The sequence below is a fragment of the Acomys minous genome (assembly GCF_964271855.1).
Source record: "Acomys minous genome assembly, chromosome: 7".
In the NCBI taxonomy this organism is placed as follows: Eukaryota; Metazoa; Chordata; class Mammalia; order Rodentia; family Muridae; genus Acomys; species Acomys minous.
Genome location: NC_140488.1, coordinates 98,035,965 through 98,059,871, shown reverse-complemented (window position 1 = coordinate 98,059,871; position 23,907 = coordinate 98,035,965). Strand labels below are relative to the sequence as shown.

General features: G+C 43.1%; 1 protein-coding gene across 3 annotated transcripts; it reads left to right on the top strand.

The window, feature by feature from the left end:
* The first annotated feature begins 2,893 nt into the window (after nt 1-2,893).
* Nucleotides 2,894-20,354, top strand: TCEANC (transcription elongation factor A N-terminal and central domain containing). Of its 3 annotated transcripts, none has more exons than XM_084789907.1 (5): nt 2,894-3,181; nt 13,032-13,133; nt 13,572-13,608; nt 14,677-14,805; nt 16,881-20,354. In XM_084789907.1, exon 5 carries the CDS (start codon nt 16,889-16,891, stop codon nt 17,960-17,962), a length of 1,074 nt encoding a protein of 357 aa, XP_084646033.1. In that variant the 5' UTR covers nt 2,894-3,181; nt 13,032-13,133; nt 13,572-13,608; nt 14,677-14,805; nt 16,881-16,888; the 3' UTR covers nt 17,963-20,354. The 3 variants fall into 3 exon arrangements, with proteins under 3 accessions (XP_084646033.1, XP_084646032.1, XP_084646031.1); XM_084789906.1 differs by lacking the exon at nt 2,894-3,181 and adding an exon at nt 8,827-11,436; XM_084789905.1 differs by lacking the exon at nt 2,894-3,181 and adding an exon at nt 8,827-11,486.
* Nucleotides 20,355-23,907: the final 3,553 nt, after the last annotated feature.

Genomic DNA, 23,907 nt, shown 5'->3' with positions numbered 1-23,907 from the left:
CTACAAAGTGAGTCCAGGACAGCTAAGGCTACACAGAGAAACCCTGTCTCGAAAAACAAAAACAAAAAAACAAAAAAGAAAAAAAAAAAGAAAAAGAAAAGGAAAGAAAATTTTCTTTCAAAAACCAAAAGTATTTTGTCTCCAACCCCACCCTACTCCTGTCAAAGTTGAATGTCACTTATGTGAAATTTTGCTACATGATTTGAAGCGAATTCACATTTTTCAATACCAGGCAGGTTGTGACTGTAGTTACACATAGACATGTGTAATCCGGCAGCCAACAGTTTACATTGGGAATGTCTCCCAGGCCCCCCACCAGTATACCCTGGACATCATCTAGCTACTGGTGGTGAATGCTAATGTAGTACCGAGAGGGACCAAGGCCAAGGGAAACAGTCCACTGACCGGGATCTGGAACTCTCTCTTGCTCCCTATCTATTGATCTTTCTGTGAAAGCCCCTTTTGTATCCTGTTACTCCTACTAAAAGTTTTTTCTTAGGCTGAGGATGGTGGCATACTCCTTTAAACACTCAGAAGACTGAGGCAGGAGGAGCAGAAGTTCAAAGTTGGTTTCAGCTACAATGCAAATTCGAGGACAGCCTGAGCTACACGCAACTGTCTCAAAAAGCCAAAAGAGGCCTGAGCACAGTGGTGAATACCTTTAACCCCAGGAGAGGCAAGTAGGTCTCTATAAATTCCAGGCCATCCTGGGGTAGTGAATTCTGGGACAGTCAGGGCTATACAGAGAGACCCTGTCTCAAAACAAAGGCAGGCAGTAGAGGTGTAAAGTGGGGGGGGGGGGAGGAGAAAAAAGTATTTTCTCCAGGACAGCAGGGCTATGCAAAGAAACTCTGTCTCCAACACCAGGTGTAGTGGCACACACCTTTAATCCCAGCACTCCAGAGGCAGAGGATCTCTGTGAGTTCAAGGCCAGGCTGGTTTACAAAGGGAGTCCAGGATACAGAGAAACTTTGTCTTAGAAGGAAAAAAAAAAAAGAAAAATATATATATATCCTTGTCTCCAAAAACAAACAAAACAAAAAAGTCTTTTTCCCCCTCCAAAGATGAGTGGCAGCTGCAGCACCCAGCTCTCCTGCTGAGCACAGGACATATCACCCTTCAGTGTTGGAAGTCTCTCAGAAAGCCCATCGTACCACCTTGGGGTAGCCTCCGTTTAATGCATGACTATGACCAGGCAGCTAGCACCTCAGGCATCGACTGCTGCTTCACATACCTCCTCTTCCTCCTCCTCCTCCTCCTCCTCCTCCTCCTCCTCCTCCTCCTCTTCCTCCTCCTCCTCCTCCTCCTCCTCCTGCTCCTCCCCCCCCCCAGTCTTTTAAGAACCTATGCTTCTCTCTCCATACCAAAACCCTTCCAGTCCAGTCATGCTGGAGACATCAAAGCATCCAGCCTTACAGACCTCTCTGTCCCTCGCAATTCACCCGTACTAATGCTTGCTCTCTGTCGCATTTAGCCGGCCTTGACAAGTATTTCTTACATTGCAAGCATAGGGAACACTGGGAGCTTCAAGGGTAAGCTTTCTTGAGTAGCAGCCCCCAATGACTTAATCCAAAGGGACATTTCAGCATCGTGGTAATGTCGGTCTCTTCCTACCCTGGAATCCCAGACACACACACACACACACACACACACACACACACACACACACACACACACACAAAGGTTTTGTGTCATCTAAGTCAGTGTGGGCTGGTAGCAAGCAACAGAAACAGTAACTTAGAGCCAAGACAGTAGTGTGTATGTGGACAGGCGCCTGGAAAGCGCACTGCAGTGCTACAAGCAGGAAGAGGAGCCGTTGTAGGAGTGGCCTGCTAAGGATGGCATCTCCACTTCTTTCATCTCTTACAATAATGTAGCCTCCACAGTATTCTACTCAAAAGTTAAATACTAGTCCGTGGGGGTGGCTGATGTTCAGTCACAGACTCCTCACCTAGCATACAAGAAGCAAAGACTTCAAGCTCCATCACCAAATAAACTGGACATGGCAGTGCATGCCTGGAATCACAGCACTTGGGTGGTGAAGAAAAAAGAATAAGAAATTCAAGGTTGGGCTGAGAGATGCCTCAGTGTTTAGGAGTATTGTTTGCTCTTCCAGAATTCCTGAGTTCAATTCCCAGCAACCATAGGATGTCTCCCAAGCATCAATCAGTCTGGGATCTGATGCCCTCTTCTGGCATGCGAGTGTATGTGCAGATGGAGCACTCATAGACATAAAATAAAATAAAAAAAAAAATCTGTGATAAAAAAAAGAAAAAGAAAGTCAAGGCCATCCTGACTATAGATGTAATTTCAAGGCCAGCCTGGGCTACCTGAGATCCTGTTTCAAAAAGAAAAGAAAAAGTCGCGGAGTATACCGAGGCCCCTGCCTAGGGTGAATGGGTGGCTGGTTAGCCAATGTGAGTAAACCTGGCTATGTCCCATCAAAGCCCACCACAGATTCTCATCTTGCAAAAGCTGGAATCAAGGGCTTGTCCATTCCGGCCAGTATACCAAGCTCTTTTCACAACAAAAGGAGATGCACCAGGTGCAGCCTTTGAGACCACTTTCAAATGAAAAGCAGCTACCATAAATACTGTTGCTGAGGCCAAACAGCACAGCTACTGTGCATTGCTTTGCTGTGGGGTAAATGGAGAGATGAGAAGGGCGTCTCTCAGCCCCACAAATCAGAACAGTACACTCCTGGCCCAATGTGTCGCCATAAAAGACTGAACAGAACACAGGCATTCTTTATCATGCTGTTCTCTGGCTCCAGGCATACAGACAGGGCTATGGGTGGAGCATACAGTATCAGTCTGGGAGAAAGCACCATGAAGCTGCAAGGCTTAAAAAAAAAAAAGAGACAGAGAAAGAGAGAGAGAGAAAGAAAGAAAGAAAGAAAGAAAGAAAGATGACAGATAAGGAAGCACAGCCTCCTGCCCTGTAGGTCAACACTCATGACTCGCTGTTTAAGTGAATGGTTACAAAACAACCTCCCTATAAAAGGAGAGCCCAAAGCCCAAAGACGAGCAGGCCATTTCTGAAGCAGAGCACATGTCGGGATCGTTGGCTGCCTCAGGACTCCTGGAACCCAGCCACGGTGACTGAATCAAATCCCAGATGCTAGGCCTCGGCTCAGATTTCTAAGTGGCAACGGGACAGAGAACGGCACAGACAAGAGGAGGTATTTAAGTGAAATAGCATCCCCTTGTCTCATTTCTTCTTGTACTTTTTCCTATATCTTTCTGATGAATCGAATTTTGATTCATTTTCTTGGCAATTTCGGGGACTTTGACTAATGTCTAGCAACAAGATCGTAAAAAAAAAAAAAAGAAAGAAAGAAAAATGAGCTTTTGAATTTTCATCTTATGATTGTGATTGAAGCCAGACTTATGCACGGGTCTTTCATCATTCTTCTGCTTATTCAGTTGCCATCAATCTATGGTAGCTTAAGTATAAGAAGGTTTCTTCCAAATAAGGTCACAGGCAAAGGCTCCAGGGTTAGCAACTACACACAGCTGTCTTGGGAGGGGGCGGCACTGCCATTCAACGACACACAAATAATCAAGTAAGAAAGGTCTCCCTCCTGACCTCCTCCTCTATGCTTGCACTGATACAGAAGAGAACAAGAGAAAAATAGTGGAGGCTCTAGGTAAGAGGAAGGCCGTGAAGAGACTGATTTACAAGTTTTTCTCTTTGCTGGCAGAAAGGAGGTTAAGATCTTTTAACTAAATGAGCGATTTAAGTACTATTGTTAAATGAGATAGAAATACTTTTAAAATGTATTTTTTTTATTATTAGCTCGCCTGCGCGTGTGTGTGTGTGTGTGTGTGTGTGTGTGTGTGTGTGTGTTAATCACAGCATTCAGGAGGTACCAGAAGAAGGATCAGAAACTCAAGGCCACCCTCAGCTACAGATGAATTAATTTTGAGGCCAGCCTGGAATACCTGAGATCCTGCTTCAGAAAGAAAAGTCACAAAGTGGGCTGAGGGCAGGGAACCGCCCTGCCTGGGGTAAACTAGCCATTTACAGCCTACAGCATCAAAGTCTACAGCAAAGATTCCATCATGTGGCCAGGCATGGTGTGCACACCTTTATTCCTCCCAGCATAGGCAGGCTGACTGAGTTCAAGGCCAGCCTGGTCTATAAAGAGAGTTCCAGGACAGAGAAAGCATGTCTCCAAAAACCAAAAACCAAAACCAAACAAACAAAAAAAACACTCTCCCAAAACAAAAACACAAACAAAAACAGAAAAACCAAAAAACTCATCATGCCATATACATACATACATACACACACACACACACACACATACACACATACCACACACACACACACACACACACACACACACACACACACACACACACATATATATATATATATATATATATATATAAAGCCTCCATCCCTCTTTTTTAACCTTATTTTTAAAATTTTGATGTAGGGTTTCATTATGTTACTTAGGCTGATCTTGAATTTGAAGACTTCCAGAAACGGGCGTGGCAGCACACCCCTGTAATCCCAGTACTCGGGAGGCAGAGGCAGATGGATCTTTGAGTTGGAGGCCAGCCTGGTCTACAACTGAGTCTAGGACAGCCAAGGCTACAAAGAGAAAACCTATCCCAGAAAAAAAAAATGTTGAAGTCTTCCAGAGATGGGTGTGGTGGTGCACCCCTGTAATTCCAGCACTCTGGGAGGGAGAGGCAGGTAGATCTCTGTGAGTTCAAGGCCAGCCTGGTCTACAAAGTGAGTTTGGGACAGCCAAGGCTACAAAGAGAAACCTTATCCTGGAAAAAAAATATTTGAAGTCTTCCAGAAATGGGCGTGGTGGTGCACCCCTGTCATCCCAGCACTCAGGAGGCAGAGGCAGGCAGATCTCTGTGAGTTCGAGGCCAGCATGGTCTACAAAGTGAGTGTGAGACAGCCAAGGCTACACAGAGAAACCCTGTCTCAAGGGGAAAAAAAGAATTTCATGTCTACCTGTCTCCTCTTCCTGAATTCCTCCCTAGGTTTCTCACTGTAAACACTGACCAGTGATTTACTGTGAAAGCCATACACACCCCTAACACCAGGGCTGTTTAGGCAACCTTTGTTAGGAAACTTAGTCAAGGAAGCCACAACAGACACCTAACTCCTAATCCCTTGACTTTATCCCATAGAGAAGAGTGCTGGGATCCAGCTGTGCCAGGGTCATCTCATGGTTTCCAGCTCAGGGCATCTCCCACTTATCTTTGTTCTGCTTTACACGCATTTATTTGTAGGAGTGGAACTGGGAGCTTCTGACTGAGGAAAAGGTTTTCTGGAGCAAAGAGATCCTCCAGAGCTAGGAGAGGTGTCCACTCCAAGGGTTCTTTTAATGACTTATTCCCTAGGGTGAACTCACACCTACTCAACCAGCTTCCTGATGAAATAGCAAATATGGGGGGGGGGTGAGCTTTTGGGAATCTCTGAGTTTCTCTTAGCTCAGTATCAAGAAATAGACCATTTACAGAAGGATGTGTGCCATGTATGGTTTGTGTTCTAACGGGGGTTGCACATTTGATTTCGGCTCTTAATATTTGAAACCCGTGGTTTTGTTTTGAAACTTATTCATTTATGGGTGTGAATTTTGTTTTGCCCGTTTGTATGTATGTGCACCATGCACATGCTGAGTGCCCACAGTGACCAGAAGACAGTGTCAGATCGTCTGGAACTTGAGTTAAGTATTGTTGCAAGCTACCGTATAAGGACCAGGTTCTCAATCCAGTTCCTCTGCAAAAGCAGCGAATGCTCTTAGCTCTTAAGCCAACTCTCCAGCCCCCCAAATCAGTGATTATTGGAAGACTTTGGGGTGAAGTTGAGGACAGTATCAGAACAACTGAAGGTAGTGTTATTCAACCTTCTATGAGGTGTACTCAAGAAGCATTAAAATATAGCCTGAGCTCCAGGAGTTCTAAAAGTTTATCAGTTACTTTTCTGTTGCTCTGATAAGAATACCATAACCGATATCATCCTAAGGAAGACTCAGGCTTAGGATTGCAGAGGAGAAGATGTCTGTACTGACATAGGAGGCATGGCAGCAGATGCAGGAAGCTGAGGGATCATATCCAAACCACACATGGGGAAGTAGAGTACCAACTGGAAGTAGGCTGGGGCTATAAACGCTCAAAACTTTCTTCCCAGTGACGTACTTCCTCTGGCAAGGCTCCCAGTCTGCAAACTCCTACCGCCCCAAACAGGATCCAACTGAGGACCAAGTGTTGAAATATAAGAGACTATGGGGGACGAGGGGGGCATCTCTCACACAAACCACAACACCAGGTGATCCTAAAATGAGGTTGAGGGTCACTTGCCTAAGTAGATGTCCTAGAAATCTCTACAATCAAAAGATTGTATAATCTAAGTGTTGGTGAGGCTATGGGGACTCCCACACCTTGCTGATGGGAGTGTCAGTTGTAGTAACCACTTTGGAAAAAGATTTGGCAGTGCTGACTACAACAAATGCTTGCTTTATTTCTCAACAATCCCACTCCTGAGGGAATCTATCCACCAAAATATATGAAGGAAATTATCCATAGTGAGCTGGGTATGGTGGCACACACCTGAAATCTCAGAACTTGGGGAGGCAGAGGCATGTGGATTTCTGTGAGTTCCAGGCCAGCTTGGTCTAAAAAGTGAGTCCAAGACAGCCAAGGCTACACAGAGAAAAACCCTGTCTCAAAAGAAAGAAAGAAAGGAAGGAAGGAAGAAAGGAAGGAAGGAAGAAAGAAAGGGATGAGAAAGAAAGAAGATATTCATAGTAGTTTATTTCACAATGATCCAAAACAAAAAACAAGATGAGGCACAGTAGCCCATGCCTTTAATCACAGCACTTGAGAAGCACACTGATTTCTGTGTGTTCAAGGCCAGTCAGTGATGCACAGTGAAGTCTAGGACAGTGGGGCTATGTAGAGAGACCTTGACTCAAAAATAAAACAAAAACACCTCAAATAACCAACAACATCAAAATACATATATCGTGTTAGCTATACCCAAACCAATGCCACACAGAATGAAAACTTACCAGAGGCAAATTCCACAGACATGAAGTCAGTGAACCAAATTTATAGAAACTACTATATGAGTCTCTCTGTCTCTGTCTCTGTCTCTCTGTCTCTGTCTCTGTCTCTCTGTCTCTCTCTGTCTATCTGTCTGTCTATCTGTCTGTCTCTCCCTCTCTCTCTCTCTCTCTCTCTCTCTCTCTCTCTCTCTCTCTCTCGTGTGTGTGTGTGTGTGTGTGTGTGTGTGTGTGTGTGTGTGTATGTGTGCGGGAAGAGGTCAGAAAAACATGTCCAATCCCTTGTGACTGAAGTTATAGATAGCTGTGAGCCACAATGCAGGTGCTGGGAAGTAAACCAAGTTCTCTGAAAGAACATGTGCTCTTAATCACTGAGCCATCTCTCCAGCCTTCCCGTCTTACTTTTTGAGACAGGCTCTCCCCCTGAACCTAGAGCTCCCTGATTCAGTGCTTCCAGCCCTGGGGGTACCGAGGTACAGCACTTATGCCTAGCTTTTCCATAGGTGCTGGGGACTGGAACTAAGGTCTTCGCACTTGCACAAGAAGCACTGTACCCACTTACTCGTCATCCCAGCCCAGTAGGGTCTGGCTTTTGATAGGGTGCAGACAGATAACACCAATCTCTGGAGATGGAGGCCAGACAGAACTTACCCTGCTGTGCTAGGAGGGACAAACAGGAAGTACTTGAGACCAAATCTTCATCTGGAAGACACAGTTCTCCTATGACATAACTGGAAGATGTCTCCATTTTACTGAGTTTATTTCCCAATGAAAGAAAAAGCCAAAATCACAACTCTGTGATGATGAAATGGAAAAAGCTATGTCCCTTTACCTATGTTGTCTTAGGTATCTGTTGCAGAAGTTAAAGAGTTTGTGTGTGTCTGCAGTCTTTGTCTTTTTAGAAGGTTTCCTGTCATTCTGTAACCCTTGAGATTAGAAGGGAACAGCTTTTTAAACATTCCCCATCCATTCTGTTCTCTAACGTTTATAACCATCCCCAGCTAAGCCCAAAGTCTGGTCCTGCTGTTTAACAGGAAATGAACATCAGTCAGCACCTTGGAATCCCCAAAGAGATGTGCAGTTATTCTGACTTCATTCCATGGACAACATCTGCAGGGTTTTTCCCCCCTAAGTAAGACTCTGGAGAGGACCTAGGAAGGATTTTTGCCTCTGTTCCTTGGGAATTTACAGGAAAGGGCTGTCTATATGAGCTCAGGAAATCAGTGTTGCCACTCAGAGACCTAATTAGGAGTGAAAAGGAGCTTCCACTGCCCTAAATGAATCTCAGAATATCAAAACAGCTGAAAGATGATTTTTTTAAAAATACAAACACCAGGGCTTACTGCTTAAGAGCACTTGCTGCTCTTGCAGAGGACCCAGGTTCAGTTCCCATGCATGTATAGTTTCAGTTCCAGGGAATCTGATAGCTTCTGTGGGCACCAGGTTCTCTCGTGATATACACATGCACAGTCAGACAGAACACGGATACTCGTAAAATAAAAAACAAACAAATATTCAAATAAGAACACTAAAGTCCTGGGGCTGGAGAGATAGTTCAGTGGTTTAGAGTACTGGCTGCTCTTCTAGAGAACCCAGGTTCAAATCCCAGCACCCATATGGCTGTTCACAATTGTCTTTAACTCTAGTTCCAAGGGATCCGATACCCTCTCATAGACATACATACAGGCAAAATACCTATGCACATTAAATAAATAAATCTTTAAAAAAAAAAAAACAACACCAAAGACCCAAAGCCTATGGATAACTGATCATAGAACCAAACACTTTTATTATCAGTCTGCTTAAAATTTCCCCAAACAACAAACTTCTCAGCAGCCTTCTTATTGTCTGTTTCCAAGTTGGTTATAGTGTCATTCCAGGTGAGCCAAGCCAGGACTGCCAAGCAGAACTTTCTGCTGTAATGAACATGTTGCCTGCCTGTGCCATGTAATACAGTACCCATTAGCCCCAGTCACTGAGAACTTGGCATGGAGGCAGTGTAACCAAGGAACTAACTTTTAAATGTAGCTAAACAGAAATAGCCACAGGTGGCAATCATAGTGGCCAAGGCAGGTCTACACTGTAATTATTGTTTGCCTCTTAAGTGATATACTATATTTTAGGGGAGTTGGTGGATTTTTTTCCCTTCACACCAGAGGAGAGTCTGGGTCATATCTGGATTTGTTTTTTAAAAATTTGGCTAATGCCTTTTTTTCTCATCAGTACAGCAGGGTTCTAACAAACTGGTTATAATGTCCCTGAAGGCTCTACTGGCAGCGTTTGAAATAACTTTTCATATTTGGACTAATTCTTCAGGGAGGTTTTTAATAGTTTTGGTAGAACCGTTTGGTTTGGGGTTTTAGTGCTCCACGCTAGAGCTCAGCCATACCTTTATTCGGAAACGTTTCCTAGTCCTTCTGTGTGCACATCTTTATAAGCCAGCAGTAGCAGAGTCCCAATACTCCCCACTCTCACAGCCAATCTCCCTCAGCACCCACTCCAGGTCTCCATTCTGTGGCGCCCACCTCTGCCTCCAACCCCACACTGGCAGACCTTCAGCCAAAATCCTATGGGGTTATATGCTGGGATTAAACAGAAGAACCAAATACAACTTGAGGAGCAAAGGATTTGTTTCACCTTCCGGGGTTACAGTCCACAGTTGAAGGAAGACAGGGCAGGAGCTTGAAGCAGAAACCATGGAGGAATGCTGCTTACTGCCTTGCTCCCAAGTTCGCACCAGCTACCTTTCTTGTACAGTCCAGGCCTAAGGATAGTATTGCCTTCCAGCAGAGGGCGGAGCCCTCCTCCATCAATTAGAAATGGAGAACATGCCCCATAGATGTGCCCACAGGCCAATCTGACAGAGGCAATTCTTCACTTGAGATGCCTTCTTCCGAAGTGTGTCAAATTGACAATCAAGACCTTGGTCTTTTGTGGAACATAAATAATTTCAAAGAACCTCAACAGCAAATGGGGTTACCTTCTGAGAGTGATGGGATCATGGCCAAAACAAGCCTCCTAGATACACACCCATAATCTTAGCACTCAGAAAGCAAGAGGATTATCCTGAGTTTGAGGCCACCCTGGGCTATACATAGTTAGTTCTAGGCCAGGCTAGACTACAGAGTGAGATTCCATATAAAACCAAAAGCAAACCAAAACCCAAACCAAGATTGCTTTATAATCATATCCTAATACTAACAAAGTTCAAAATATAAAAATATCTTGACCAGCATGAGTCCCTTGTCCTCCTCTCCTGAGGTAAACTCTATTACATTTATCATGAACCACCCTGCTTTCTGATCATATCCAGTATATAACACTGGGCAGTTTGCTTCCTTAAATCTTTTCCCCAATTTGTTTTGGAATTGGACGTCAAAAAATAAAATAAAATAAAAAAAAAAAAAAAGGAGACTGCCACTTTCTCTGGTTCATTCAGCACTGTAGTTTTAATCATTGCAGGCAAACAATGCACACATGTGAGTTCAGTTGCTCGACTAATAAATGTTTACTACTTTCATTCATTCATGTGATGCATGCGACAGAGCAATGCTTGCTGGACTAATTACTGTTAAATATGTCAGTAATTACAGCTTGCCTTTTTGCTGCCTAGAGAGTTAGCTGAGATAGGGGTCTTACTATGTAGCTCTGGCTGGCAGGAACTTGTGGAGATTCTCCCATCTCCGCCTCTGGAGGGCCACCACTTTCAGCCTTTTTATATTTTATTTTATTGTTCTGATGGAGGTTTTTACATTTATTTGTATTTATTTAGGGAGGCGAGTATCACGCCCAGCCTTTTTAAAAGTTTGGCCCAGGCTGGCCTCGAACTCGGGATCCTTCTGCCTCATTCTTTATTCTTCAGCACTTGCCTACTGGCGTCCATCACCACAGCGGGCTTGTTTTGATTCTTGTTCGTCTGTTCTACTGTTTTGACAGAAAATAAAGGGTAACTTGGAGAGCACATCAACTAACTTTACCACTGAAAAACAGCAGCCAGATTAGTTTCACTTCAGGCCTTGACTCCTCCCTTAGGCAACCTCTCGGAGACAAAAGGCTTGATATCCTTGCGCGCGCCGTATTTCCGAGGCACAGCAGCGTCAGAACCCACGCCCGCGCTCCCCGCTGGACCGCTTAGAACTGTGAGCTACATCATAGGACGCTGAGAACCCGACGTCCTCTCATGGAGGCGGTTCTGGCGGAACATACTAGGGCGGTGCTTGCGCTTCCTGGCGGGCGGTGCTGAGGACGCTAGGGCGGTGACCGCGTATCTAGGAGGGCGGTGTTATTCCGCCATTTCTGTTAACTCGGCCCTAGCAGAAGGCCTAACTCCCGTTTCCAGTGGAAGTCCATCCCTGCTCGCAGAGGCGCTCTGGCGCGCCCTGTGTCCGGGCGGCTCTAAGGTTGAATTCCCTCCTCCCCTTCAGCTGAGGCCTCTTGGACAGGCAGAAAGGTGCGCCGCTACTGCTAGAGCCTAGGCTTTAAGGCCATCCCCCGGGTGGATTTTGTAAGGCTTTGTTTGAATTCAGCCCCGCCCACCGGAAGCTCTGGGCTGGCCGGTTCCTTTCGCCATCCCTTGCCCAGGGATCCTGACGTGGCGGCGTAGAAACAGCAACGCCCCTGCTGGCGTTTTGCAGCCCGCCCCCTCCGCTCTCCGCGCCTGGGTCTTAAAGCTAGGCTGTTAAGTATAACCTAGAGCTAGAAAGTTCGATGTTGAGAGAGATTTAAAGACCTAAACGGATGAGTTACTGCTGGTTTGTTCCCTAAGCGTCCGCAAAATTTCACTGAATGTTCCTGTCGTTTTTCTCCACGTTTTAGTGCAGATGTGTGTCTGTCCTTCCCATAATTCCGTATTTCAAGCGTGTGAGTGCATTCAGGCAACACATTGTAGGGTCTACTCTTGCTGTCACTGTGAAAGCTTTTATATGTCCACACATCTTTTATCTAATAGATATATATATATTCATGTGTAAATAGTAAAATGTATAAGCATTATATTAGCATGTGTGAACTACAACTGCAAAAGATGTGTCTGGTCTGAATTGGAGTGCGTTATAAATGTAAGCACAGCACTTTTTTTGAGAATTAACACAAAAATGATTAAAATAACCGGTTTATATCAGATTTTGAAAAGACAGTACTGGAGTGCAGCACGGGTATAGCTCAGTAGTAGAGCACATACTTTAGTGTGAATGAGGCTCTGGTTTTGATCCCTAGCACCAAGTTTTAAAGGAAAAAATATCTTGGGTATATCAGCTGAGTAAAATTATAGTTCCATCAATGGGGCCGGGGTTGGGGGGGGCGGATTGGAAACAGCATTTCTCTGTGTACTAGCCTTGGTTATCCTGGAACTCACTATGTAGACCAGGCTAGCCTCCAACTCACGGAGATCTACCTTCCTCTGCCTCCCATGTACTGGGATTAAAGGTGTGTTCTGTGCCACCATGCCCAGCAATTCCATCCCCCATCCCCAGACAGGGTTTCTCTGTGTAGCCCTGGCTGTCTTGGACTTGCTATGTAGACCAGGCTGGCCTTGAACTCACAGAGATCCACCTGCTTCTGCCTCCCAAGTGCTGAGATTAAAGGCGTGTACCACCACCACCTGGCTAATTCCATCAGTTTTTAACATGACTATAACATATTTTTTAAAATATTTTTGTGGCTTGAGATCTTTATGTGGGACAGTATTGCTCTACAAAAGGCATTAACAAACAAACTCCTGTGCCCAAACATAGACTGCCTATTTTCTGTTTTGAAATAGGGTCTCTTGTAGCCCTTACTGGCCACTATGTGACCACACTGGCTTTATGCAGGTGTTGGGGGCCAAACTCAGTGCCCTGTGCGTGCTAGGTAAGGACTCTGTGAACTGAGCCTCATCTTCAGTGCCTACCTTTCCCCCCCCCCCCACTTAAAAATGATTTGTACACATGCATGCCTGGAAGCCAGAGATCAACTTAGATGTCTTCCTTAATTACCATTCCTCTCCTTTGTTTTTCAGACAGGGTCAGTGTGTCACTGAACCTGAAGCTCACCCGTTCAGCTAGACTGCCTGGCCAGCGAATTCCAAAGAGTCTCTCCCTTCCCATTGCTGGAATTACAGGTGTGTACCATGCGCCTGGCTTTTTATGTGATGCTGGGGATCCAGACTTGGGTCCTCATTGTACAGCAAGCAGTTTACAAACTGAGCCAATCTCCCCAGCCCCAGCCTGCCCATTGTATTGTGTTTTACTGTATGCAGACCGTGTGGGTATGTGCATGTGAGGGCCAGTGCCATTGGAGGCCAAAAGCATCAGATCTTCTGAAAGCTGGGGTTGTAAATACTTGGGAGGCCCCCAATGTAGGTGCTGGAGACTGAACTTGACGGTAGTAGTACACACTCAACTGTTTAGCTGGTACTCCAGCCCCATTGTGTATTTGCTGTCTGTTGATCCTGCTGCAAAGTAGAGTTGAGTAGTTCCTACAGCAGAAGTCTAAAGTCCTCTGTAAAGCTGGTTTTTTGGGCTGTCACTGAAGTGTTTTCTGTCTGTCTTTTTTACAGAAAGTATTTTTGCTGACCTGTCCTGGAACAACACTTGGTATGTAGAGACTCAATCTTTTTTTTAATGGTTTTTAAGACAAAGTCTCACTATAAACCATGCTGTCTGGAGATGACAACCATCCTGCCTTAGCCTCCTGAGTGCTAGGATTATACGTGTGTCAGTATACCTGACAAAAAGTACTTATGTGGAAATTACACTTACATATTTATTATGTGTACATGCACATGTACCATGAAGTCCAGGTCAAAGTCAGAGGACAACTTTGTCAGTTCTCTTTCTCTGATTGAGCACGAGGGATCGAACTCGTGTTGTCAGGCTTGATGGCAAGAGCCTGTACCCACTGAGCTATCTTGCCAGCCCTGGAAATTGTTTTTCAACTTTATATTGTACATTCACATAAGTGTCAGTCACTTTATAAAGACTAAGCACTTCATAAAACTGTCACATTTAATTCCCATATTAATCCTGGATGGCAGAGTTACCGCGTTTTGAAGACAAGGAAGTAGAGACACAGGATGAGCAGTAAACTTAGCCAACTTTTTTAGCATCCCCTCACTGCCAGGAACCATCCAAAAGACTGCTGAGACCCACTCGATTAGTCCACAGTGAATACCATGGGGGTTTCTGATCTAGGATTTTTTAAATTTTTATTGGCATACAGAATACTAAAGTTCTTTAGTTTTTTTGGTTTTGGGTTTCAAAGACAGGGTTTCTCTTTGTAGCCCTTGCTGTCCTGGAACTTGCTCTGTAGACCACGTTGGCCTCAAATTCACAGAGATTTGCCTGCCTCTGCCTCCTGAGTGCTAGGATTACAGGTGTGTGCTGCTGGCTCACCATTGACTCACCACCACCTGACTCAGGATAGCAGGTTTTGTTATGGCATTTTATTTGTAGAAGTCATTATACTTAACCGGGCATGGTGGTGCACACCTTTAATCCCAGCACTCCGGGAAGCGGAGGCAGGTAGATCTCTGTGAGTTCGAGGCCAGCCTGGTCTACAAAGTGAGTCCAGGACAGCCAAGGCTACACAGAGAAACTCTGTCTCAAAACAAAACAAAACAAAACAAAACAAACCCTAGAATTGAGGTGGACTTTGTTTTCCAGGACTTACAGTGTGTACAAGCAAGTTGCTGTATAGTGACAAGAAATGAAGCTCACAAACTAAAAGGAGACAAAGCGTCCTGGACACTGTCATTTGTTTAACAAGAAAATATTTTGTAAGGTATTCGGCAGGTATGTTCAAGGGAATAAAAGAAGTATTACTCTTGTGGGAAACATAGACAGAAAGGGTTTTACATTTGGTAAACATGGAAACACTGTAGTTACTTGATATCTTTCATTGATTTCCTCAGTTAGATGAGACTCATATTCCAGGCATATTGTGCAAATTGAGATAACCAGAGCACAAATAGCACCATAGCCTTTCTCAGTAAATGTTCATTGCCTCCCACTGTTAAGGGGTAAATATTCCAGCATATCGGGAATTGTATATATGTCACAACATTTACTACATCACAGTCACAGTTGTAATTTGGGGGTTCTCATTTGAATTATATACAACAGTGTTTTTAATAGTTTCTTATGTCATAGGACAGACCTAACAAAGTCTGGTCAGGAGAAGGACTGCGGCTCTTTTTGGTCCTAATGGCAATCTATTGGTGGGGTGGTGGAGGGGTCAATTTCTGCATGTGGGTTAAATCAGTATTGGCTGGAAAACTGAAAAAAATGTCCCAAGTCCTACCCTCAAAGATTCCAGTTCATTCTCTCTGTGGTGAGGCCCTGGCATTGTTTACTTTAGTTTTTGTTGCTTGGTGTGGTGGCACATGCCTTTAATCCCAGCACTCAGGCAGTAGAGGCAGGCGGATAGATGTGAGTTCGAGGCCAGCCTGGCATATAAAGAGATTCCAGGACAGATAAGGCTACACAGAGAAACCCATGTGATAGCATGAAACACCTGTGGTGATAGCATGAAGCCAGCTTTAGGGAGTTGTTGAGCAAAGGCACAGCTGTGAAATGGGGCCATGCCTGTCTGTGGTTGAGAGTAGTCAAGGCAGATGGCAAATGTGAGGTACTGTTGTTCACATGAACAGAGCCTAGGCCCCATCCTGTGAGTGGAGGGATATGTCTAAAGGACTTTACATAGTAGGAACCCCCCTCCAACACACACACACACACACACACACACACACACACACACACACACACAATGAATTAATGAAGCCAAACTCTGCAAGGTCTGTAACTCCAGTTCAAAAGGGATCTAATACTTTTTCTGGCCTCTACAGGTACTGGGCATGTATGTGATGCACAGACATATATGGAATACATTCAGGCAGGCAAAACATTCATACATGTAAAATTACAAAAAAAGAAAAGAAGTTTCTTCAAACTTAAGAAAAAGACTCTGCAATAGGAGAATTTAAAAAAAATATGGCACATGAACTTGCATAATGAGAATACTGATATTCTTATTTTTCACAACTTTTTTTTAAATCTAAAAGTATCTCCAAATAAAGAACAAGTAGGTAATCTGGATGTGACTCTGTTTTTCCAATACCTCAAATGTTAGCATATTGTACCCTCTTGAATTCCAAAGTTCACCAAACCTGCTTCCCAACCTGTAATACCTGTTTCTTTACATTGGTTCAGACATTAGCATCCCCCTTTTGTTTCCTTTATTATATTCAAAAAAGTACCACTACGAAGATTATAAAGGCATTAAGTATCTGAGTTTCATAGCTGCATATAAGGAGAAAATAGCCCAGTATTTTTGTCTTTTGGACAAAACAGAGCATTGTCTTATGGATGCTCATGTGAGCATGATTTTATGCCCAATATGATCATCAAATTCTATCCAAAATAAGACAGGGTCTCATGCATCCCAGGCTAACCTTAGCTTTTCTGTATATCTAAAGATGCCATTAGAGTCCTGTTTCCTCTGTCTCCACCCCCAAGTGCTGGGATTGCAGGCATTTACCACCATGCTGGGTTCCTGAATAATCTTAATCTGGCAAGATACTGATTTGTACATCTGGAGGTGGGAAAATAGCAAGTCTTTGAATGTTCGGCAGAAACTTTGCAGAGCTATTGTTTCCTTCTGCTATTGAGAATAAAAGGCTTGAAAGTTGACTAGTTCGATGGTGCTGTAGTATCTAAGCTGCCATACCCATTTATACTCCATTACTCTTTTAGAAAACATCACATGGATAACTGGCAGAAGTGCTAGGTCACTGTCCAGGAGCTGCAATTAGTAAAGGCAAGCTTAAAGAGATTGAGCACTCTTTTCCTTTTCTTTTGTTCTTTTGCAGCTGTGAAGATGTCTGACAGGAACCAGATCATTGCCAAGGCTTCCCTGATTGAGCATCTGGTGTCTAAAAGGTATTTTGAGGATATTGGCAAAGAACTTACTGAACTAGAAATGATGTATGTCTCTAAGGAAGTTCTCCAGGAGACAGATGTAGTCAGAGCTGTCTACCGAGTCCTCAAAAACTGCCCCTCAGTGACTTTGAAAAGGAAGGCCAAGTGTCTGCTGGCAAAGTGGAGAACTTTCTATAAGAATTCACACTTCAAAACAAGGGAAAGTCTTAAAGGACACCATACAAATGGTAATAAAGAAGAAAGTGGAGCAATTTCCCAGGATATGAGCCAGGATAAGACTTTAGGCTCCGGTCACAATGAGATATTAGGTCTCTGCAGCTCTCTCTCTAGGCTGTCAGCCGAAGATGCTGCAAAGTTTGCTACAGCAAGTGGGTCTGAAAGTAGCATGCAAATGGAAATTACTGAAGAGTATTTGGGGGGTGATGACTCTAAATCCTCTAGCAAGAGTTCAGGTGTGCTACAGAATCCCTTAGTGTCTCTGAGATCTAAATGCACAGAGCTTCTTTACAGAGCACTAGCTAGTTCTTCCACAGATCATACAAAAGCTCTTTTGTGGCAGAACTTTGCAAGAGAAATCGAAGAGCACATTTTTACCCTTCATTCAAGCAACATGAAGAAATACAAAACTTGTATTCGGAGCAAAGTTGCCAATTTGAACAACCCCAGAAATTCTCATTTACAACAAAACTTGCTGTCTGGAACCATGTCTGCAAGACAATTTGCTGAAATGTCTACCCTGGCCATGGCAAACGAGGAACTGAAGCAGTTGAGAGCATCCTACACAGAATCTAGTATTCAGGAACATTGCCTTCCTCAAATAATTGATGGGACACAGACAAACAAAATCAAGTGCAGGCGCTGTGAGAAATACAACTGCAAGGTCACTGTAATTGCCAGAGGAACCCTTTTTCTTCCAGGTTGGGTGCAGAATTCAAACCCAGAGGAAATGACCTATATAATTTGTAATGAATGTGGGGAGCAGTGGTACGATAACAACTGGGTTTGCTTGTAATTTGTAAATAATTCTTTCAACGGCCTATGCTTTTTATGTATAACATTGCCCTTTTGTGCTTTTTTTTTTTTTTTTTAACAAAGTCTTACTGTTATTTTTGTTTGGAGGATTTTTGCCTGTGAAAGATCTCATTATGTAGCCAAAGCTGACCTCAGTCTCGTGAATGCAGAGGTTAGAGGTATGCATCACCACACCTGGCTTTATATACTGTTCCTATTACAGTCCTAAGAATAAGTAAAGAGAGTTGTTTGCCAAAGTGCAGGCCACCATTACTAGAAGTTGTTTGGGAAGAATAGAAGGCTTCCACATTGTACTTTGTGGCCGTTTAGTATTTTACTCAGAGTGGCACTGTAGCACCACAGAGCATAGAAATGCAGACTTTTTGGCAGGATGTTCCTTGAGCCCTGATCAGCACCTTGGGAGGACCCCGAGGTGATCCTCTGGGATATTTTGAGAATCACTGACGTAACAGCAGGCCCACGGTGGTTCCCAGGAGTGACTGTGCATTAGAATTTTCTGTGGAGTATTGAAATGTACTGGTACTGAGGGCCAAGCCTAGTATTATTTAGTCTGAACCTATGGCATGGGAGCCAGAAATCAACATCACTGTGTTCATGTCTCAGCTTACTTTAAGTTGTAGTTAGAGTTAAGAACTACCTGTAGTCTCTCATTTGAGCCTTTCTGTAGTTCTAAAGAAATTACTGTTATTTTGGAGACTTTACAGATGAGAAGAGGCCCATAGAGCCGCTTTGGCTTGGCCAGGTTACTACAGACTAGAGACTACAACTATAAGCAGTCTGCCTCACGCTGCTTCCACATTTTCCAGCTTTCTTCTGAAGCAAGCGTGATGGCGTATGCCTATAATCCAGATGCTAGGGAGAGTGAGGCAGGATTTATGTGAGTTCAGGGCCAGTTTGCATTGTAAAGTCCCTGTCTCAACAACAACAACAAAATAGTTCCAAGTACATTGTGTTTCAAGCCTGCAATCCTAGCACTGTGGATGCTGAGACAGAATGCCATGGTTGAAGCCAGCCTAGGTTATATAGAGAAACACTGCCAAAACAAAAAAAGATTCTGTGTCTGAGAGTCACTTAATATTGACTTTGCAAAAAGTGTACTCTTGGAAATGGGTGCTAAGCAAATAGTTTTTGGGGTCTCTAAGCTTATGTGAGAAGAGTTTTATCCTTTTGTCCTTAATTTTCTCATTTTTCAAGTCTCTCTTGACCTGGGAAAAGTTGTACTATAAGTTAGACTTTGGGCCACAGCCTGCTTCCTTAGTTGAATGAGTTGTGTATTTTGAGTGCTTCATGATACACAGTTTCTTGATGTTGGGCGTCGACTTGCATTCAAAGTCATGCGTGTTAGGTTTGACATTCAAATTCTGCTTGTGTGAAAATGGCACTAGTTGTCAGAGCAAGTTCACTGCTTCAACCTCGACACTTACTTGCCTGCTAACTAAAGAGGAAATCACTTCTCTAAGGCCTTTGCAAACAGTGTTTACTGACTTGTATCCTCAAACACAACAAGCCTTTTATGTGATGATGACTAATTTTTTCCCTTAAAAATGATAGAATGTTTGGGGTTTTGATTCTTTTAATATGTAGAACAATACTATATATAACCCATACAAAAGCTTGTATATGTACTCCTTTTGTAGTTTACCAGCTGGTTATATATATATATTTTTCTTTTGTTGTTTGACAGAGATGTGTGAGTAGTTTCTATTTTTATAAGACTGGCTCCACTCTATACCCTAAGCTGGGCTCAACCTCCAGAGTGTAAGGCACCATTTGTTGATTTTTATCACATTAAAGAGTTTATTTCTTAGTTCCATATAAATTCATATGTTTTAACCAGTTATTATCTGCTAACTCCCCAGTATTCCTTCAATGGGATCTGTATGCTTTTCTTTATATATAGATATATTTTTTTACCTCCTAAGGACAGCTCCCCTATGGGATTTGTAGGCATTTCATTATATATTTTTTACCTCCTAATGACAGCTCCCCAATAGGTGCATAAAACTAATAAACATTTCTGTGTCAGATCTTTTGAAGAAATCAGCCTGAAGCTGTCAAGTCTAAATTATATTTTGTTGTATTTTCTCCATTTGGCATTCCAGGGCTATTTGTCATGATGAAGTGTGTTAGTCCTTTAAACAGTAACTTACAAAGTCATCAAAAACTCGAAAGTTTCACAAAGTGCGGTTTCATGTGACTTGGAATGATCTTAAAACCTAGACAGTGGTTGCAAAAGAGCACACACTGCACATGAAAACTGTGTTTGATTTGTTCAAGTCAGTGTTGGTGTTTGGGTTTCCTATGTATCTGTGTGTGGTCATTTATACTGAGTTTTGTAAGCTACATTTACCAAAAATAAAAGCTCTTGAAATGAAAAAAAAATCTCTTCTTCTCCAAGATTTTTTTTAAATGTATGAGATCTTCCTCATTTCCCATAAGCTTTGTCAGTTAGTTTTGCAACGAGATAGGGAAATGGTCATGTGGGTTTTATTCTTTTGGTCAGTGAGGAAATTACATTTTCTTTTTCTTTCTTTCTTTCTTTCTTTCTTTCTTTCTTTTTTTCTTGGTTTTTCAAGACAGGGTTTCTCTGTGTAGCCTTGGCTGTCCTGGACTCGTTCTGTAGACCAGGCTGGCCTCGAATTCACAGCGATCTGCCTGCCTGTGCCTCTCCCTCCTGAGTGCTGGGATTAAAGGAGTGCGCCATCACACCCGGCACAATACAGTTTCTAAGTATTATTTTTACACTGTCTTATCTCCTGAGAGGGAGGGAGGGGGAAAGAGGGAGGGAAGGACTGGGAGAGAGAGAGAGAGGTGATTGTAACTCCTTTGTTGAGTGATGAGAGAAACAAGGATGGATGCAGGAACACCAATTAAGTGGCCATTAGCAATGGTTAAATGAAAGTATAGAAAGAATGGTTTTGCTGCATCCTGATAGTTGATGGAACCCTTAGCAATTTTGTAAATGGCTATTTCATAAAATATGCCCAACCTAAAATGTCTTCCCTGTGGCCAATAATCAAATAAATACAGTGCAGAATGTGTGCCCCAGTCTCCATGGTAACGACATAGGGTGGAAACATCCATTTTAATACCTGAATGTGGGAAGGTTTCCCAAATCAGTCTCCTTTGTCCGTACTACTTTTTAAAGTGAAGAATTGAGTACAATTGTGGCTCTGTCCCTTCCCTGGGTACTTCCTGTGATGAGAGGCTTCTTTCATTCCCTGATACCATTTCTAAGTGCCAGGCAGGAAGCTAGTGGCTGGCAGTACTCCATTGCCTTTGCTGGGGCTGGGCCTTCCTCTTTTAGGTCAAAATTGCTTTGTTTTTTTTTTTATAACACTCAATAAATGCAAAGTATTTTTATCTCTCTCAGAGGTAGTTATTGTAAGCACCCAGATTGTAAAAAGTATAACTTCTTAGTTTCAAGTGCCACAATCAGATGGTAAAAACAATGACCACCTCATGCAATCCTATTCATATTTAAAGTTAGGTCACCACAGATGTTATTACATGCTGTCAGCAATTTTTTGTTGGAAAGGTTGGACATTTTGCCTTGCCAGGTGCTAACTCTGACACACAGGAGCCTTCTTGAATCCTTTTGGTGACATCAATGTGGTCATCTGGTATTTTAAAAAGTGGGTGGTAAAATAAAAATACTGAAAAATAAAATATGAACACATAAATACAAAGTAGCTGAGGCTGGCCTCAACATTCCAATATGAATTTTTGTTTTGTTTTGTTTTTTGAGACAAGGTCTCTCTGTGTTAGCCTTGGCTGACCTGGAGTCACTTTGTAGACCAGGCTGGCCTCGAACTCACAGCGATCCACCTGACTCTGCCTCCCGAGTGCTGAGATTATAGGCGTGCGCCACCATGCCCGGCTCCAATATGATTTTTTTGTGGATGTATATTCTTGCTTTCTTTAAAAATGAAAATGAAGGCCCAGCATGGTGGTACATACCTTTAATCCCAGCACTTGGGAGGCAGAGGCAGGCGGATCTCTGTGACTTCAAGGCCAGCCTGGTCTACAAAGTGAGTCTAGGACAGCCAGGGCTACACACAGAGAAACCCTGTCTCAAAAAAAACCAAAAACCAGGCCGGATGTGGTAGTGTACACCTTTAATCCCAGAACTTGAGAGGCAGAGGCAGGCGGATCACTGTGAGTTCAAGGCCAGCCTAGTCTACAAAGCAAGTTCAGAACAGCCAAGGCTACACAGAGAAACCTTGTCTCAAAAAACAAAACAAAACAAAACAAAAAACAAAAAAATGAAAATGAACTGGACGGTAATGGGACATGTCTTTATTCTCAGCACTCAAGGGACAGTGTCAGGTGGATCTCTGTGAGCTTGAGACCAGCTTGGTCTACAGAGCAAGTTCTAAGACAGCCAGGGCTACACAGAGAAATCCTGCCTTGGGAAAAAATAAAAATGAAACATAATATGAAAGTCAGTGCCAGGTAGTTATCATTGTCATCATCATCATCAAGATAGCATGTCATGTAGACCAGGCTGTGTGTGACTTGACCTCCTGATCTTCCTGTTCCCACTACCTCACTACTAACATTATAGGCATGTACCATCATGCTTGATTTTATGGGGTACTGAAGATTGAACCCAGGATTCTGTGCATTCTGGGCAAATGCTTTCCTGATCGAACCACATCTTAGCCCTTTTAATCCTTTTCAAATGATGACACATTTCTAAAAACCGAAAACAGTTAGGGAAAAGTAAGAGAACAAGAAGCAAATTAAAGTACTATTCACTTAGAAACCACTTTTTTTTAATCTTCAGAATATAATCACTTTTGAAATGATGTAAACACAAATACAGCTTCTTATAAAAGATGCCAAATGGCATCATAATTCACCAAACTTACCTTTGTGGATTGAAACAGATATTTAAGAAATTTCTAAGAGTACCTACCTATGAAGCCCTGATTCATCTGATCAGACTCCACCTGCTGTTCCTCTCCTTAACCAGTGTTTTCCAATCTTCCTAGTGTAGGAACACTTTAATACAGTTCCTCATGTTCTGGTGACTCCCAACCAAAACACATATTTTTGTTCCTACTTCATAACTATAATTTTTCTAGTTTATTTTTTGTGTTTTTTTTGGGGGGGGTTGGGGTTTTTGTTTGTTTGTTTGGGTTTTGTTTCGTATTGTTTTATTGTTGGGGTGGGGCTTGGTTTTTCAAGACAGGGTTTCTCTATGTTATCTTGGCTGTCCTGGACTCACTCTGTAGACCAAGCTGGCCTCAAACTCACAGCAATCCACCTGCATCTGCCTCCCAAATTCTGGGATTGAAGACATGCGCTACCACACCTGGCTAATTTTGTATTGTAATGAATCATAAATATCTGTGCTGTCTGATGGTTTTAGGCCACCACTGTTAAATGGTCCTTTGACCTCCAGTGGGTTCATGACCAACAGGTTGAGAACCACTGCCTTAAATAATGGATGACCTACCCAAATCTACAAAAATGGTTTCAATTGTCCTTCTTTGGCCACAATATGGCACTTATACAATTTGCATTGCACATAACTCTTATCTGACAGCTGAACTCATACATAGCTTAGTGGAAGAAAGCTAGAGTCATGCCAGGCTCTAGCACTTGGGAGGCAGAAGCAGGCAGATCACTGTGAGTTCGAGGCCAGCCTGGTCTACAAAGCGAGTCCAGGACAGCCAAGGCTAACATAGAGAGACTCTGTCTCAAAAAACCAATAAAAAAAAAGAAAGAAAAAAGAAAGAAAGAAAGAAAGCTAGAGTCTATATCCACCCATGTCTTAACAGCAAAGGGCCCCACAATTTAAGTGGACTGTGTCTTGTATTCATGAGACTACTGGGCTGGCTTGTCATTTCTTAGCTTTAGTGTCTTTTCAGGCAAAAGGTTTCAATTTCTGCAATTTTGTTTCCATTGAATAAATGG

What these genes read in the sequence shown, in the direction of transcription:
- TCEANC (XM_084789907.1), top strand. Translation starts at nt 16,889, where the DNA reads ATGTCTGACAGGAACCAGATCATTGCCAAGGCTTCCCTGATTGAGCAT.